The sequence below is a fragment of the Musa acuminata genome, chromosome BXJ1-9, assembly GCF_036884655.1.
Source record: "Musa acuminata AAA Group cultivar baxijiao chromosome BXJ1-9, Cavendish_Baxijiao_AAA, whole genome shotgun sequence".
NCBI lineage: Eukaryota > Viridiplantae > Streptophyta > Magnoliopsida > Zingiberales > Musaceae > Musa > Musa acuminata.
The window spans coordinates 45,256,089-45,272,261 of NC_088335.1; the positions used below are offsets into that span (position 1 = coordinate 45,256,089).

A 16,173-nucleotide genomic window follows, 5' to 3' on the forward strand; every position below is an offset into this window, starting at 1 on the left:
GCTTTCTACATATGATCAAAGATTTGACGTCTAGATTTTGTTTTCACAGTTTGTGGATTTATAATTTATTATCAATTCGCTTAATAATGCTTAATAAATATCTGTATGCTTAATATATGCATACAATATCTATATTTTGCATAAGTGATTCAAATTTATTAAGTTAATATATTAATTGTTTCAAATGATGTTAGAGTAAATGCTAGCCTTGATAGTTACTGAATCTAAGAGTAGCATTAGAAACATAAATTTCAAAATCTTCATGCATAAGTCAATAGAACTTTCCAACCCTGTTTTCTTAGGGACATCTCTCAGTCAAGATTGGTTCTTGAATTCTTCTATGAAGTTTCCAGGAACTGCACTCTGATGCTTCTATGAATCTTCTTCTTGATGACTTTTCGATTTTGTTTTGAGTTACATCAATACACATGATGTATTTCAATCTAGTTTATTATGTATTTCAAACTGCAGCCTTCTTCTTTGATGCAAGATGGTTGAATGACAGAGACACACCAACCCCCCTGAAAGTTACTTATTGAATCATAATTCTAATCTTATGTTCAAAGGTATAAATCATACATTAGATTCACTCATTCAGAACTCACAATAAAGATCATAGTATATGAAGATCAATCAGCTTTATACAATAATGCATGTTACTTCACAAGTCAAGTCATCTGCAGTTGACTTGACTTGTGAAGTAACATGCATTATTGTATGCTAAGCCTCTGGCGATTTTTCTCTCTGGTCATCTGTCTACTTATGCTAAGCCTTGCACTGCAGAAGCATTTGCAGTGTTCATCTGTGACCGACCAGCCATGGCGCAGCACAAGTGGAGTTTATTCTCTGTTGTCATCCACCTTTCATTTGCAGTGATGGTGATTCCTCTGGTGAGCTCGCTCTCCTTCAACTTCACTAGTTTCAGAGAGGACGACCAGTCATTCCATATAGAGGACGATGCATCCTTCAATGGCACGGTGATCAATCTTACGCGGTACCCCATGCAATATGCCACCGGCAGAGTGGTGTACAACGAGCCGCTCCTCCTGTGGGATGCCGACACAAGAAATCTGACTGATTTCACCACGAATTTCTCCTTCATCATCGATTCCGTCAACCAGTCGTCGTACGCCGACGGCCTGGCTTTCTTCCTGTCGCCTTACGGTTCCACCTTTCCTACCTACTCGAGGGGAGGCTTCCTCGGCCTCTTCAGCAACAGCTCCCTCGACAATACGACCGTCAAGACGGTGGCGGTGGAGTTTGATACCTTCTCTAACGAATGGGATCCGAAGGGAGATCATCTTGGAATCGATGTCAACTCGATCATATCAAACAAGACGGCGCCGTGGAACAGCCGTGTCAGGGATGGCAGACGGGCGAATGCATGGGTGAACTACGACGCCACCACCTTCAATTTGAGTGCCTTCGTAACCTACGGTGCAGATCGGCTCTCCAATGGCAGTACCAGCCTATCCCTCACCGTTGATCTGCGAGATTTCCTGCCGGAGAGGGTAGCAGTTGGCTTCTCGGCCACCACCGGCAGCTTGACTGAGACGCACACCCTCCTCTCTTGGTCTTTCATCTCAAACTTGCAAACCCCCTGAACAGAGGTAACAAGAAGCTGGTCAGAATTGCTGTCGCTGCTTGGTGGCTTACTCGACTGCTGATGAAGTTGTGCTTTATAAGATCACATCTTGTCAGTGAGCAAGATATGTAGATCTATATTTAGATATGTAAGGAAAACTTAATCTTTATATCTTGATACCTTTGCTTAGAAGATAACATTCCAAGAAATAGCTGTGACTTACGTACACGGCTTTGAACATGGGGAAATCCTTTTTCTTGCGTTAGGAGTTTTGGTGTGTTACGAAAAATTGGTGCTAATGCTCATTTGACCAATCGAGGTAGGAAGTCAAGCCTTAATCTTATCAATGACATACGAGAAAGAGGAAGATAAAAAGTTATATGAATTCAACTGCAAGTATTTTAACCTCTTTAGAGAAAAGCGAGCGGTAGAGTACAAAATACAACTCATTTTTGATATACTGCTATCGAATCTCAACATGAACAACCGGAACTCAGCTTTGTTCTAGAACAAACAAGTATAATGACAAGCAGCTTAGTTAGTCGAGAATGGTGTAATCGAACTAAGTTGTTCCCCTTAGGATCATAGTGATGATGGTACCTAAGAAGGATAGATGATAGGCATATGCATTTACTACTATGCCGTGAACAATAATATCATAGTAAATTAGTATACCTTCTCATGGATAGATGACCTATTAAGCCAGCTCTAATATACTGCCATCATCACCAAACTAACCTTAAGTCTAAATCCCATAAGAAACACATGAAAGACAATATTCAAGATATGTCAAGGGTTATTCAAGTGATTAGTCATGTCATTCCGACCTTGCGATGCTCATGCCACATTCATGTGATTGATGAATGATGTACTAAGTTCATACATCAGTAACTTTATCATCGTCTTCGATGATATTCTCATCTATAGTTCATCGAGAGAAGAACATATTAAACACATGTATAAGATGTTCAATCTTTTGAAAAAAAAAATAATTATGGCTCAACCCGAAGAAGTGCGAGTTTGGAAAACAACACCCTATTTAACTTGGCTTTGTCATAAGTGAGAGAAAAATCTAGATTGATAGAGACAATGTCAAAGGTAATCTGAGAGTGGCCAAGGCCAAGAATAATCACTAGAGAAGAAATTGCATGATTATTTTTTCGATATGTTTGGACACACTTCAGGCTTTAAGCTCAATCATGTTCGATAGAGATGGACGATTCTTAAGTAAATTTTAGAGAAATTCTTGGTGCCATTATGGATACTCAATTGAAGAAAAACAATATGTTTCACGTTCATTTACATACCATCGTTTAGGATATAGCCTCCACATCGAACGATATGGTTAGAAAGTCTCTCGTATTGACTCACATTCGATCGAGCAATGGACAACTCTATGACTCACATTCATGTTATATTCTAACTCAAATAGCCTGAACCCAAACTGAAAGCTTAAGTTCACCAAACTCAAAGTCTCAACTTAGGTTAGTATAAGTTGGATTTCGATTGAGAGTCTAATTTTAATTAAGACTCTTCCCCTCCAAATCCTTAAAAGGGAGGTATGACAGCACTAAACACAATAACATAGAGAGTTGACTATAATTTAAAGAGAGGGTCCTGACCCTAAAGAGAAAAGGAAAGAAAGAGAGAGGTGATAGTAGGTTATAACATTAAGAAGTACAAGCTATCACATAAGTATTCCTTTTCTTCAAAAAACAATCTAGATTTTTTCTCTATCAATCCTTCTAGAAAGCGTAAATCCACTTCGAAGAAGGATCGATATCACCAAATCCTTTCCCCATATGGATCATTTGATAAATTCTTTATTTTAAGCATATTCCTCATTATATTCAAGATTTTTCATTCTTTCATTCTACCACATCATTATGTTGGGATAAATAACGTATAGTTAGATGATTGACTACTCATCATAAAAAAAATTTAAATGCTTTACGATTGAATTCACTATCCTATTGATATAGTAGTTATCTTTAATAACTACTTGCTGAATTTATGAAAGACTTTTAATTTGTCTTTCAAACTATATACCAAGTTTTCTTGTATAATCATCAAGTGAGGAAATAACGATGCTTGTTAAAAACATTGTTGGAGTAATCTGACCTCGAATATTAGTGTGAACTAACTAAAGTGGCTTCAGTGATCTGAAATTTGGCTCATGAGAAAGCTTTTTCTTGGTTAGTTGGTAAGTAGATACTTCCCATGCTTGGTTTCATGATAAATATAAGACACATCATATATAGTTGGTAAGTAGATACTTCCCATACTTGGTTTCATGAGAAATATAAGACACATCATATACCATCTTTTTTGCTCATAGCATATTGAAATCATCAAAGTTTCCATATGTCTCTAAAGATATCATTGTATCATTCCTGATACTTAGAATGAACAATCTATTCTTTGGCATCTCCACTAGGGTAATTAAGCAATTAGTATTGGTTCTTAAAAATGATTTATTATTTTTCATATAAATGCCATAGACATTTTCTAAAATTATTCATGCAAAGTAAACAATTAAAAGAAATCAATAATTTCTATCTTTGAAGTTGATATCGTCAATTTTGATTTACAATCCAAATAGGCAAAACTATTATCGAGAATAGTTTTATCTATCGAGAGGCGAATTTCACTTGAGGATAAAAAATCTACATCTCATTTTAGTCCATTATTGGAAAAGACTATGCTAAGGGTGCATCCAATAAGATCCCTCGGATAATTAATTTTATTTCAAAATAAAATATCTAAACTTAATGTTAAATTTGAGGTCTTAACCATTGTTATCCATGACAATAGATAGTTAAAGCAGACACACTATGTATATGAGATTTCTTCATCTAGTAAGGCTTGTCGGGCACTTCAAATAATTCATTGTCCTAAGAAATGCATTACATGCAGACATGAGCTACATCAGGCATATCAAATTTTTCCTTATTTTGAGCAAATCCATCACATATAAAGAAGATATTTCAATTTATGTTAAATATATATATTTTTGTCTCAAGTGAATGCATCATGTACCAAGATGGTACATCCTGGTTGTGTTAGTTTTGGTGAGTGCTTCAAGTGCTTTGTCATGGGTGATTACAACAACGGAAATAAAGACCCTTTGGACAATATTAGGTGCTTTAGATGTTTGTTTGTCTAGGACAAACATATTATGTACAAAAGGAACACTTTGAGTTATGGTAAACTCTTTAGATGTTTTTTTTTTTTGTATATGGAGAATGTATCATGTGCATGTGTAAGAAGAATATTTTGATTATAATAAGTACTTTAGATGCTTTTTTGTTTCTAAGCGAATACGTTGCATGCAAGAGAAACAACACTTTGAGCTTGTAGGGTGCTTCAGATCATGGTCTGTAGTACCGGTCCGACAGACTTCCGGTATGCGGATCATATGTTACCGGTTCGACACTATAGCAACACTGTAGCAATACTGTAGCAGTGCTACAGTGCTCGGCACGCCTAAATATATCGAGCGGTACACCTGGGTGTACCGCTCGATATACCGTACCGTACCGGTACCGAGCCCAGGTCGAAACTCCGGTACGGTACGGTATTGCGGACCTTGCTTCAGATATTATTTTTTCTTGAGATACATCATGAATTGCATAAAGGGGACATAGTATTTTTAGGTATAAAGCTACTTTTTTTTGTATTTGTACAATCGACTTTAACAACGTAAGTGATTGACTAAAACGATGATAAAGAGCTTCACTTGCAATAGAGAGATTTGGGTTCATCTTAAGGGAGATCTTGTCCTAAGTTAACAGCATGCATTAGGCACACACGTAACATAAGAATGTGAGAACCTCAAGACACAGTTGACCAAGGGTTCATCCTCATCCTCTCCTTATCTAACTATAAGGAGTATTACAATAGTTATTTTAGTGATAGTTATAGAAATGTGACTGACGTAGGAGGGAGATTTTGAAGATCCATTTGGTAGAATGTTTTCCCGAGAAAATCTCATATCTTATGACATTGAGACGCTTATTTTAACCAAATTATCTTCTTAAAAAAGAGGTTGTGACATTTCAGGAAGTAGCCATGATATGACTAGACTAGAGTTTTCTAGGGTGTTCGAGGGGAATGATAGATCATTGGGTGGGTGAGGCTAAAGAAGGCTTTTAGTTTGTATATTGATTTGAATTGGATTTTCTATTAGGAAAATAAAATTTTAATGATATGGATCCAAGATTGACCGAGATGCTCCTACAAAGGAGAAATTAGAGACTCATACTTTATAGCCAATTATTATAGTGAAGGTTGGGATTGACCCATAAATTCTTATGGGTTCTTTTAGGTTTGATTGACATATGATATTTTCTAATGCCAATCTAAAATGGTAAATTTTGATCATTAATTTAACATACAAAATCGGAGTAGTCTCTTTTTCGAAAATCGAAGTTTAAACTAGAAAAGAAAATTCTTAGTAGTGTAGTTTTAAGATCGACCCAAATACTCCTAGAAAGGAGAAATTAGAAACCTATACATCGTGGCCGATTATTGTAATGAATTTTGTGATTCACCAACAAATTCTTATGAGTTCTTTTAGGTTTAGTTTTCATATGATCTTTTCTAATACCAATCTAAAATGATAAATTTTGGTCATCAATTCAATTCAACATATAAAATTGATTTAACCTAGTCTTGTTTTCAAATATCATCAAATCTATAAGAGATAAAAAAAAAATTATTTAATTAAGAAAGAATTCCACTCTAAAAAAAAAAAAAAAAATACTTGTATCTTGTTCAAGTCTATTCTTATAAAAGATTATACCCCCGATGTGTATTCGAGAAGCCCCTTCAATGGTTCCAAGTAAAAAGAGATCCTTAGCAGTGAGTTTGAGGATTTAGATTTACTTAAGTTCGATAGAAACTTTCCTAAAAAGATTATATGATATGATATTGGTTTTGTAACTATTGTTGGCCACAAAATATGTAAGGCCTTAGATGCGATGCTGATATAGCATGTCCAATTGGCTCCTTGTCATATCCGAACTAATTGAGTAGCATATATCGGTCCCGATCCAATTGATCAAAAATAATGTACATATGAAGGATGAATTAGGATGTTAGTGAGACTTTTAGTCTTCAAAATAGACTCGTCTCGATTCATCTAACTCTATAGACTTGTTTTTATCTCATATGATTGCTTTTTTATGTTCTTTATTTATCATCTCTCATCCGACTAAAATAATTTTCATATGACTAAACTAATTTTTCTTGATATATTCTATTTTTTATAGTTCTTGTTGACACAATCTACCTATCTCTGATAATTATTGGAGAGAAGAGAGAGAGACAGAGAGAAAGAGAATTATGGAACTTCCAAAAAGAAAATTAAAGAATCTATAATCTTCTTATAAATATTATTTTTGACAAAGACAAGTTTTACTCATTTAATATCTATTCGTAGGAATCAAGAGTTCATAAAAGGTCACACTAAATGTTTGTCATACATACATACATACATTCGACAATGGTTCAATATATCTATACAACATTTTAGTTTTTATATATATCTTTATGGTAAATTTTCATATAAAAGGAATTAAATTTAGTGTATTGTTTGAGGGTCCGTTTCCTTACATAATTCTATTATTATTATTATTATTATTATTATTATTATTATTATTATTATTATTATTATTTATTATTATTATTTATTATTATTATTATTATTATTATTATTTAACTGTCCCCCCTCCGCTTCCTTCCTCTCCCACACCGGTATGGATTCCGAAGCTGCACCCAAGCTTCCCGTTCCCTCCAAGAAGAGGCCGTCGTCCTCTCCCACCCCGCCCCAGCAACCGTCGGACAAGCCCGCGGAGCTCGCAGACCTCATCCGCACGCCCAAGAGGCTGGAGGAGCACCCGCCGCGGGCCAGCAACCGGGGCTTCGCCTTGTCCGTGAAGGAGGTGAGCCAGGTCGCCCTCGGGCTTCAGAGTCCCACGGGCCGGTCTGATGTCGATCCCTTGCCGGCCGAGGAGCAGCTGGGACCTGTCTCGGGGCCTTGTTCTACTCCCAATTCTTCCGAAGCTGAAACGCTTCTCAAGATTCCAGAAAAGTATGTTCTTGTTATCGGTGATCCACCAAAAAGATAGCTTTTTGGGTTCCATTCTGGCTACATTTGCTTCTCTTGTGATCAGGTATGAGTTACTGTGTGAGTTCTTGGATAGCATGGAGAGCTCCATTCGTTTGCTTCGGCAGAAAAGGTTGATGTCCACATTCCCCAACATCTGCACCACTATTCAGAGTTTGATGGACAGGTGACAGTTTGATCTACTTGATCTTCTTGATATGATACGAAGCGAGTTTGATGAGATTAGTTTCTGCGCTCAGGAGGTTCACTTACGTGCATTTGGCACGGTTGAAGTACATTATGCCGGAAGCTATAATGATCAAGAAGGTGCTTTTGCATGATGTCGCTACTTGCTCTCTCAAGACAGAGCTGCAGGTGACACTGCGAGTCGATGCAGTAGCAAGGAACATGCAGGGAAAGAGTGAAAGTGGGCGTTCGATCTTGCCGGCAGTGTTCAGGGAAAGGCTTGTGGAGTTCTTCAAAAACCATCCTGAGGTACCGAAAAATCCGCCATAGTAGCCTTCTTATCTTATTGTTTAGGCAATCCTTGTGAGCACATAGACTTGCAGGTTGCTGCTCAGAAATCTTGCCCATTTGATGTTGTATGATTGTGCTCCAATGATTTCTTTTGCTTGGTAGATATCACAAGCCAATTTGGACTTAGTAAAAGATGTAATTTGTTCTGAATCTGATAAGTAACTAAATCTCTACAATGTTTTATCTTCTCTTATCTACACAACACTGTATTAATTCACCTTCAATTTTGGTGTACAATAATTCATAGATTGAGGATTGCTTTAGAGCCATATTGATTTCTAGAATTGTATGTCAGGGAGATGAGGTTCCAGTTGAGCGGCTGCCACATCCATTTAATCTGACAGAGATCAGTGGATACCCGAGAGTGAAATCCTCGTCAAATGCTGCTGTCCAGCAACAATTTCTGGTGCCGTCTCACATGTCCCAATCTTTTAATATCCTTAATCCACATAAAACTCTGATGTGATTTAGTGAGCTTGTCTTAAAGATGATGATCATTCTATTTTTTTTTGCTTCATCTGCCATAAAATGCACTCTGAAGTCACCCATATCAAATAAGTCATTGCTCAGTTCTCCTGTATCAACAACCTTATCAAGCGTATATGGAGGTGGTGAGAAGGATGCTGCAGGGTTGTCCAGAACTGATTACTGTTCTCATGAGGAATCAAAAGTTCAGTTGGAAACTCCTTCAAAACTCATGTTCACTCCATTAACGTTAATGACTGACACGCCGGAAATTCCAGCGTCAAAGCGATGTCGGACAACCCCTGCTTGTGATTCTACACCGTCGAACAAGTCTGCGAGGCGATCGACCCGAACAAAGTTGTTTATGACTCCAGAAGAGAGTGCAGAAGCAGGGGAAAAGGAGAGTGGTGATAGAATTTTGTGTTCCAGTTATGACATTCTCAGTTTTCTACCAGAAACTCTCTTGCACTCTGTAAGTCTAAACACAACCTCTTTCTTTGGTTTATTAGCTTTAAATCATTTCAAGAAGTTTCTTGAAATGTTTTCTGGAACATAATTTCATGGTTGGATGCACTGTTAGATCTATCTTGCTCTCATTGACACAGCTTCCTTTTTTTATTTTTGATGATTTTATGCATCATTCATTTAAATGACTTCATCTGTTCCTCTTCCTAAAATGTAGGAATTGTGTTATAAGATAATTACTTCATACTTTTACTTCGATTGACATGCTGTCTTTGTTCTTGTTTGTCTATTTTAGAGGAGGTGAGAAGAACATCTCCCTTATTGATCTCAAGAAAATTAAAATGAATGCATAAAACAAGGATTAACAAAATAGTAAATCCAGAGGAGTGTTTCTGATTTAGCTCGTGTTCGTCATGAATTTTATGTACTTTTTCCTTCAGCAAATTTATTTGAGATTATATGTTCCATTGTGCTTTCATTTTCTTAGCTATATGCCTTCTACAACATTAACAGTTTTTAATGACCATATTTACAACACCTTTGTCAAAGCAAGTCATGAATGTTGTATTTTTTCAGATCAAGGAGAAAGAGCAGAAGACAATGCAGGAGAGGGAGCCTGGCTTTGCCATTGCTATTAGAAGGAAGAAGTTGATAGCTTCCTTGCCTACTATTTTTGACATGATCTTACTCATATTTCAGTCATGGAAGCGGTCCGTCATGACAAAGCAAGACTTAATTCATAAGTTAGTATCAACTCACTGTAAAATAGTCGATCAAGGTATGCCAGCTGACATTAGGCTGGAAAATAATTGATGTTTCCATTGTGCAAAAATAATGCTTTTTTAGAGCTAAAATTCTGGGACTTCGATCCGCAGATGAGGTGGAGGACCAGTTAAAACTATTGTTAGAAATACTTCCAGATTGGATCTCCAAAAAGATTGCCTGCGATGGCGACATTCTCTGTTGGTAAGCTTCATGAGAAACAATTCTAATTTTGTGCTTGCAAGCTTGGCATCATACTTTAGGTTTTAGACTTTTCAGGTTACCATAGCATTCATTATAGATTGGCTTAATAAGAATGGCAGGAGAAACAGATGTTTGAAGAAATTAACTAGTTTTTATCTAGGATTATATAACAAGCCAGCTTATGGCCTTTGTTACCTCATTTCGGATTGACATTTGCTTACCTCTATCTGTTTTTGTCCTCCCCTGACTAATAGTACATGGATGCATTTAGGTATCAAAAGGGAATAGATGACTGATATGTTCACAAATCAAAGTACAAGTTATGAAACTCCCCACTTAAAAAGTGCATTCAGATTATTCTATGCATGCATTTTTTTTCAGAACTGCTCTTTGCTTTCTAATGATGATTATTTCCTCAAAGAACCATCAAACCAATAGCTGAACTCATCATCTAAGATTATGTACTGTGAAATTGACTTTCTTGTTCTTTTCCTTGTTGCTACCATTTGATACATATTTATGACAAGATACTAGACTCATTATTAATAATGTGTTCTGCAGTCTAAGTAATGTATCAAACATAGATGAGATTCGACAAAGGTTATCAGAAGCAGAGTAGGAAAATACACCTGGAACCCGATACATCCTGTCCTTGAGGTCTACCAGGACTGCGTATCGGAGAAGCTGTGGTTTGTGCTATTTGATGATGCTGCTCAGCTCTAAACTGGTTCTTGGCTTAGTTGGAATTGTGTATGTCTCATTCTTTATATATACATTTACAAAGTGAGCTTTTGAGGAAGCTATTACAGTGAATCGAAGATGTAACGATTATTTAGATTTATTAATCTGTTAAACTAAAAAATGATATTATCCCAATCAATGAAGTAGTTGATTTGAAAAATCCTTCATCTGATCTCTGAATTCTGATTATGGATGAAAATCTGATAATTATTTTCTTTTGGATTGTTTTTCGGTATCAGATTAATGGAAGTCTTGCATACTGGAGTATCTGATCAACTAATTTGCTCGGCTGACATAAGCAAACTCATTGGCATATAACAATCCGATTTGTCACCTAACCAAAATTACTTTCTTGATTTAATCCCTACTGAATTCATCATGCAAGCTCATCATAACAACATACTAGAGTGGACATTTGAACCTAAGATCATGCTAGGCAAAGAGAATAATAAAAACACCATTGATCCACAATAATAATTGTTGATGAAAGAGAAAGGAGAGATGATCAATCTTGATAAGACTAGATACATGAACCTGCAAGCCAACACCGAAAACACTGGATGTGGGATGGATCTAATATTAGAAATTCATGATACATGAACTTGTGCCTGTTGGAAATTTAGGGTTCATTGGGATGGGTCTAATCTTGCATCCTAGGAAATTTTCTTTCTATAACCAACCAAGAGGAAATATGACAGTCCTCTAAAGGTATAAACCAGAAGTGATACATGAAACCAAATTGCTATGTATCAAACCAACAACAAAATTTTCCTGATAAAAGAAAGAAACTTGTAGCCTTTTGTTACACCTCATAGCTACTGTTTTAACTCAAGAAATCTGTATTATGTCATAGAATATAGCAACACCACAAGATCTCAATTGGCTTTAGCCAAATACATAATTCCAGAAGCCCAGTGATAGAAAAGCAATTTGCAAAGTTGTGGTCCCATCCAAGTACCAGTACCATTGTCACCATGGTTCCTTGCATCACCATTAATATGGTATCCTAAACTTAAATGATAGAGATGAAACTTGTGTATGGAAGCACGAAAGTACATTTTGTCTATAAGATACATCTTACCACTACTCATATGCCATTTATATTGGTTGTAACTTTGCCCTCTTGTATCTCCTGTTATATCTTTATCTTTTAAACCTTAAATATTATTTTTATTTCTTCCTCATTGTTTGTGATGTAGTGGCTTTGGCCTCTTTTAAAGAGAGTCTTGTTTGGAGGATTTATTCTGATTTCTTCTTGTTGACTAGATATTCATATGATTGTAAGAAGTCTAAAAGCTCATCGATGTCTTTTTATTTCCGAACGAAGACTATAAATAATTGAACCTTTTTATATAATTGTTAAAGGAACTTTTTACTATTTGATTATGTTTCATTTTTCAAATTCGATTATATTTATCATCTCAACCCTTTGTAGGAATTTTAAGAATCCTACATGTTTGTTTATATTTGTTTGGAGGTATCGATGATCATAACCTCCTTACGATCATCCTTATTAAGATCTCGATAATGGAGAAAAGAGATCTTTATACTTCCTTCAAAACTTTTCTTGGTCTAAATCTTAAGTCAAGATTTAGCTTGTCAGTTTGATTAAAAAACGTAAAAGAAGATAAACGAACTCATATAATTTTATCATAAACGAATCAATTTACAAAGATAAATTCTCATGCAATATAATATATTTTAAGTCACTCATTGTTATGAATCTCTATTTATTTAAAAGGATTATAATGTCATGCACTTATTTAAATATTCGAGCTAATTACATATTACCTCATGTATTAGCCTCCTTTACTATCTCGACCACTACAATTTCAAAAGTTACATTAAGATTCCTATACTTACGAAAGCAAAACATTAAAATCTATTTACATAGTTAAAAAGATAATTTTATAAGGTAAAAAAAAAAAGATTTTGTTAGAGTAACAGGATTAAATATTTCAAATTTCAATATAATTTTTTAAAAACTAAGGATCGAAATACTAAAGATCACTATTTACAAGGGATAATATATAATAGTCTTAAAGATTGAGGATCGTATTCAACACAAACATTCATATTTATTCACAACATGATTAAACAAACTTTTATAACTTTCTTATATACAAATCTTTTTATGAAAGATAATTTCTCAACCGATATATTTTTTCTTTGGCTTAATACCACCAACCTTTATCTATTTCAAATATGATCAAGAATGGATTCAATGTCTGTCACACACTGATTCAAAGGTCAATAGGTTCATGCACGTCGTCATGTTCAACGCCAACGTTCATTTCTTTTCATGCAATTGTATTTATATTATGTTGACGGTGTAACACTCCCTCTCCTCCTTCCACCGTTTCCTTCTCTCTCTCTCTCTCTCTCTCTCGCTCTCTCTCTCTCTTCCCAGCACACGATATGGATTCCGAAGCCCGCCCAAAGCCTTCCGTTTCCACCAGGAAGAGGCCGCGCTCCTCTCTCACCACGGACCAGCTGTGGACTCCGGAGAAGCCGGAGCAGCACCCGCGCAGGGCCAGGAACCGGAGCGTCGCCTTCTCCCTCACGGAGGTGCGGCGGGTCGCCCTCGGTCTTCGGAGGCCCGCAGGTAGCTCCCATCTCGACCCTCTACCGGTCGATGACTCGGGGCCATGTTCTACTCCCAAGCCGTCGAGAGCTAAAACGATTCCCAAACTTCCTGAAAAGTACGTTAGTTCTCCTTATTGATGATCGACATAAAAGATAGCTTTTTTGGTTCCATTTTGCCTATATTTGTTTCTCTCGTGATCAGGTATGAGATACTGTGTGAGTTCTTCAATTGCATGGAGAGCTCCATCCGCTTGCTTCGGCTGAAGGGGTCGATGTCCACATTCCCCAACATCAGCACCAGTATTCAGAGTTTGATGGATAGGTGCCGGTTTGATCTACTTGGGTTGCCCTTTTGCAGATCTTCTTGGTTTGATATGAAGCGAGTTTGATGAGATTAGTTTCTGTGCTCAGGAGATTCACTTATGTGCACTTGGCACAGTTGAAGCACATCATGCCCGAAGCTATAATGATCAAGAAGGTGCTTTTGCATGATGAGACTACTTGCTGTATGAAGCCAGAGCTTCAGGTCACTCTGCAGGTTGATGCGGTAGCGAAGAACATCAAGGGGAAGAGTGAAAGTGGGTATTCGATCTTGCGGGCAGTGTTCAGGGAAAGGCTTGTGGAGTTCTTCAAAAATCATCCCCAGGTACCCAAAAAAAATCCCCTGTTCATCCCCTGTGTGTAGATAGATTTGCAGGTTGCTCAGAAATCTTGACTATTTGATGTTGTATGATTGTGCTCCCTTTTGAAGATGATTATTTTGCCTGGTACATTTCACAGCATTCCATTAATTCACCTTCAATTTTGGTAATTGTTTATGATTTTATGCAGTAAAAAGATGTGATGTACAATAATTCATAGATTGCGGATAGATTGATTGTGTTGTTATCTCAGGGAGATGAGGTTCCAGAGGAGCAGCTGCCGCATCCATTTAATCCAACAAAGCTCAGTGTACATAAGAGCGTGACCATCAATGCCGATCCATCAGGCACCAAATCCTCATCAAGTGCTCCTATCCAGAAACAATTTTTAGTGCCATCTCACATGTCACAATCTTTTAAGAGGCATTTTTCTCGCAAAATTCCCGTCCTTAATCCAGAGAAAACTCCACCGATGTGCTCTAGTGAAGCTTGTCCTAAAGATGATCATTCTACTTTTGTTGATTCATCTGCCATATCTAAGAAGTCTTTGCTCAGTTCTCCTATTTCAACAACCTTACCAATTGTAGAAGGAGGTGATGAAAGGGATGCTGCAGGGTCACCCAGAGCTGATAACTATCCTCATGAGGAATCAAATGTTGAGAAGGGAACTCCTGCAAAGCTAGTGTGCACTCCATTAAGGTTAATGACTGATACACCGGAAATTCCAACATCAAAGAGACTTAGGACAACCCCATCGAACAAATCCGTAAGGCGATCGGCCCGAACAAAGTTGTTTATGACTCCAGAAAAGAGTGCAAATGAGTGTGATGATGACGGAAGTCTGTCTGCCAGTGATGATGTTCTCAATTTTCTACCAAAAACTCTCTTGCAGTCGGTGAGTCCTATCACATCTTCTTGCTGTGGTGTTTTAGCTCTAAAGCTTCTGAAGATGTTTCTTGAAATGCCTTCTGTACTACTATTTCATGGTTGATGCACTGACAGATTGATCTTGCTCTCATTGGCACAAGTTCCTTCTTTTACCTTTTTTGTATGATCTTACATATTATCAGTTCAGACTGATCATTGTCTTTCTTTCATTTGTTTGTTTTAGATTGTCTGAATTCACCTGTTCCTCTTCCTAAAATATAGGCAGTGTTTCATACCATTCTATATCTATGGGGAGAACGGTATCTCCCAGATTCATTTCAAGAAAATTGAAATGAATTTAGGCTAAATACAGAGGAAACATAAGCACTGTGCTGATTTTCCTATTTATTTCATGTTCATCATGAATCCTTTAGTAGTTTTTAAGGAAATGTTTCACATCAAAGCTGCTGTTTAACCGTATAAATTGCTGGGTAAGACTGTATGTTTCATGTGCTACCATTCTCTTAACAATCTCTCTTCGACACAGTGAACAGTTTTCGACGACTTCATATTTTCCAAATGCCATCGTCAAAGCAAGTGAAGTTATAATTGTTGTATTTTTCAGATCAATGTGAAGGAGCAGAAAGCAGTGCAGGAGAAGCAGGCTGGCTTTGCCGATGCTATTAGACGGCAAAAGTTGATAGCTTCCTTGCCAAATATTTTTGACATGATCCTACTCACATTTCAGTCATGGAAGAGATCTGTCATGACAAAGCATGAGTTAACTAACAAGTTAATCTCAAGTCACTCTAAGATAGTTGATCAAGGTATGCCAGCTGACATTAGGTTGGAAATTGATTGATGTTTCCATTATGCAAAATTGAAGATTTTTCAGAGCTAAAATTGTGGGACTTTGGACCTGCAGGTGAAGTGGAAGAACAGTTGAAACTATTGCTAGAATTAGTTCCAGATTGGATCTCTGAAAAGATTGCCTGTAATGGAGACACACTTTGTTGGTAAGCTTCACAAGAAACAAAGTTATTTTGCGTTTGCCACTTTGGCATCATACTCTGTATTGTTATTAAGTTTTAGAGTTTAGGGTTCGGAGTTTACGACTTTATAGATTGACCTAGCATTAAGTCTATGATAAAGATTTTGATTGGATCATCACAAACCCTTTCTAATAGAGATTTTGATCATATTACCACAAA

At 36.7% G+C, this 16,173-nt stretch overlaps 3 protein-coding genes across 3 annotated transcripts; all 3 read left to right on the plus strand.

The window, feature by feature from the left end:
• The first annotated feature begins 756 nt into the window (after nucleotides 1–756).
• On the plus strand, nucleotides 757–1,754 carry LOC135594380 (seed lectin-like). The gene has a single exon (XM_065084763.1). It carries the CDS (start codon nucleotides 819–821, stop codon nucleotides 1,602–1,604), a length of 786 nt encoding a protein of 261 aa, XP_064940835.1. The 5' UTR covers nucleotides 757–818; the 3' UTR covers nucleotides 1,605–1,754.
• A 5,590-nt stretch (nucleotides 1,755–7,344) lies between these two features.
• Nucleotides 7,345–10,746, plus strand: LOC103999014 (CDT1-like protein a, chloroplastic). Its single transcript, XM_009420641.3, has 8 exons — nucleotides 7,345–7,679; nucleotides 7,762–7,881; nucleotides 7,955–8,189; nucleotides 8,527–8,693; nucleotides 8,802–9,168; nucleotides 9,738–9,939; nucleotides 10,037–10,127; nucleotides 10,689–10,746. The coding sequence occupies exons 1-8, from the start codon at nucleotides 7,345–7,347 to the stop codon at nucleotides 10,744–10,746; spliced, it is 1,575 nt and encodes a 524-aa protein (XP_009418916.3).
• A 2,391-nt stretch (nucleotides 10,747–13,137) lies between these two features.
• LOC135593766 (CDT1-like protein a, chloroplastic) lies at nucleotides 13,138–16,048 on the plus strand. The gene is made up of 6 exons (XM_065084026.1): nucleotides 13,138–13,570; nucleotides 13,657–13,776; nucleotides 13,866–14,100; nucleotides 14,349–14,990; nucleotides 15,588–15,789; nucleotides 15,888–16,048. The coding sequence occupies exons 1-6, from the start codon at nucleotides 13,287–13,289 to the stop codon at nucleotides 15,980–15,982; spliced, it is 1,578 nt and encodes a 525-aa protein (XP_064940098.1). The 5' UTR covers nucleotides 13,138–13,286; the 3' UTR covers nucleotides 15,983–16,048.
• Nucleotides 16,049–16,173: the final 125 nt, after the last annotated feature.

Excerpts from the sequence above, each read along its gene's own strand:
- LOC135594380 (XM_065084763.1), top strand. The coding sequence starts at position 819 with ATGGCGCAGCACAAGTGGAGTTTATTCTCTGTTGTCATCCACCTTTCA.
- LOC103999014 (XM_009420641.3), top strand. The coding sequence starts at position 7,345 with ATGGATTCCGAAGCTGCACCCAAGCTTCCCGTTCCCTCCAAGAAGAGG. Across the intron at positions 8,694-8,801 it reads AATCCACATAAAACTCTGAT|TTCTCCTGTATCAACAACCT; the intron begins GTGATTTAGTGA and ends GTCATTGCTCAG. Across the intron at positions 10,128-10,688 it reads GATGGCGACATTCTCTGTTG|TCTAAGTAATGTATCAAACA; the intron begins GTAAGCTTCATG and ends TGTGTTCTGCAG.
- LOC135593766 (XM_065084026.1), top strand. The coding sequence starts at position 13,287 with ATGGATTCCGAAGCCCGCCCAAAGCCTTCCGTTTCCACCAGGAAGAGG. Across the intron at positions 13,777-13,865 it reads ATTCAGAGTTTGATGGATAG|GAGATTCACTTATGTGCACT; the intron begins GTGCCGGTTTGA and ends TTCTGTGCTCAG. Across the intron at positions 15,790-15,887 it reads CTCTAAGATAGTTGATCAAG|GTGAAGTGGAAGAACAGTTG; the intron begins GTATGCCAGCTG and ends TTGGACCTGCAG.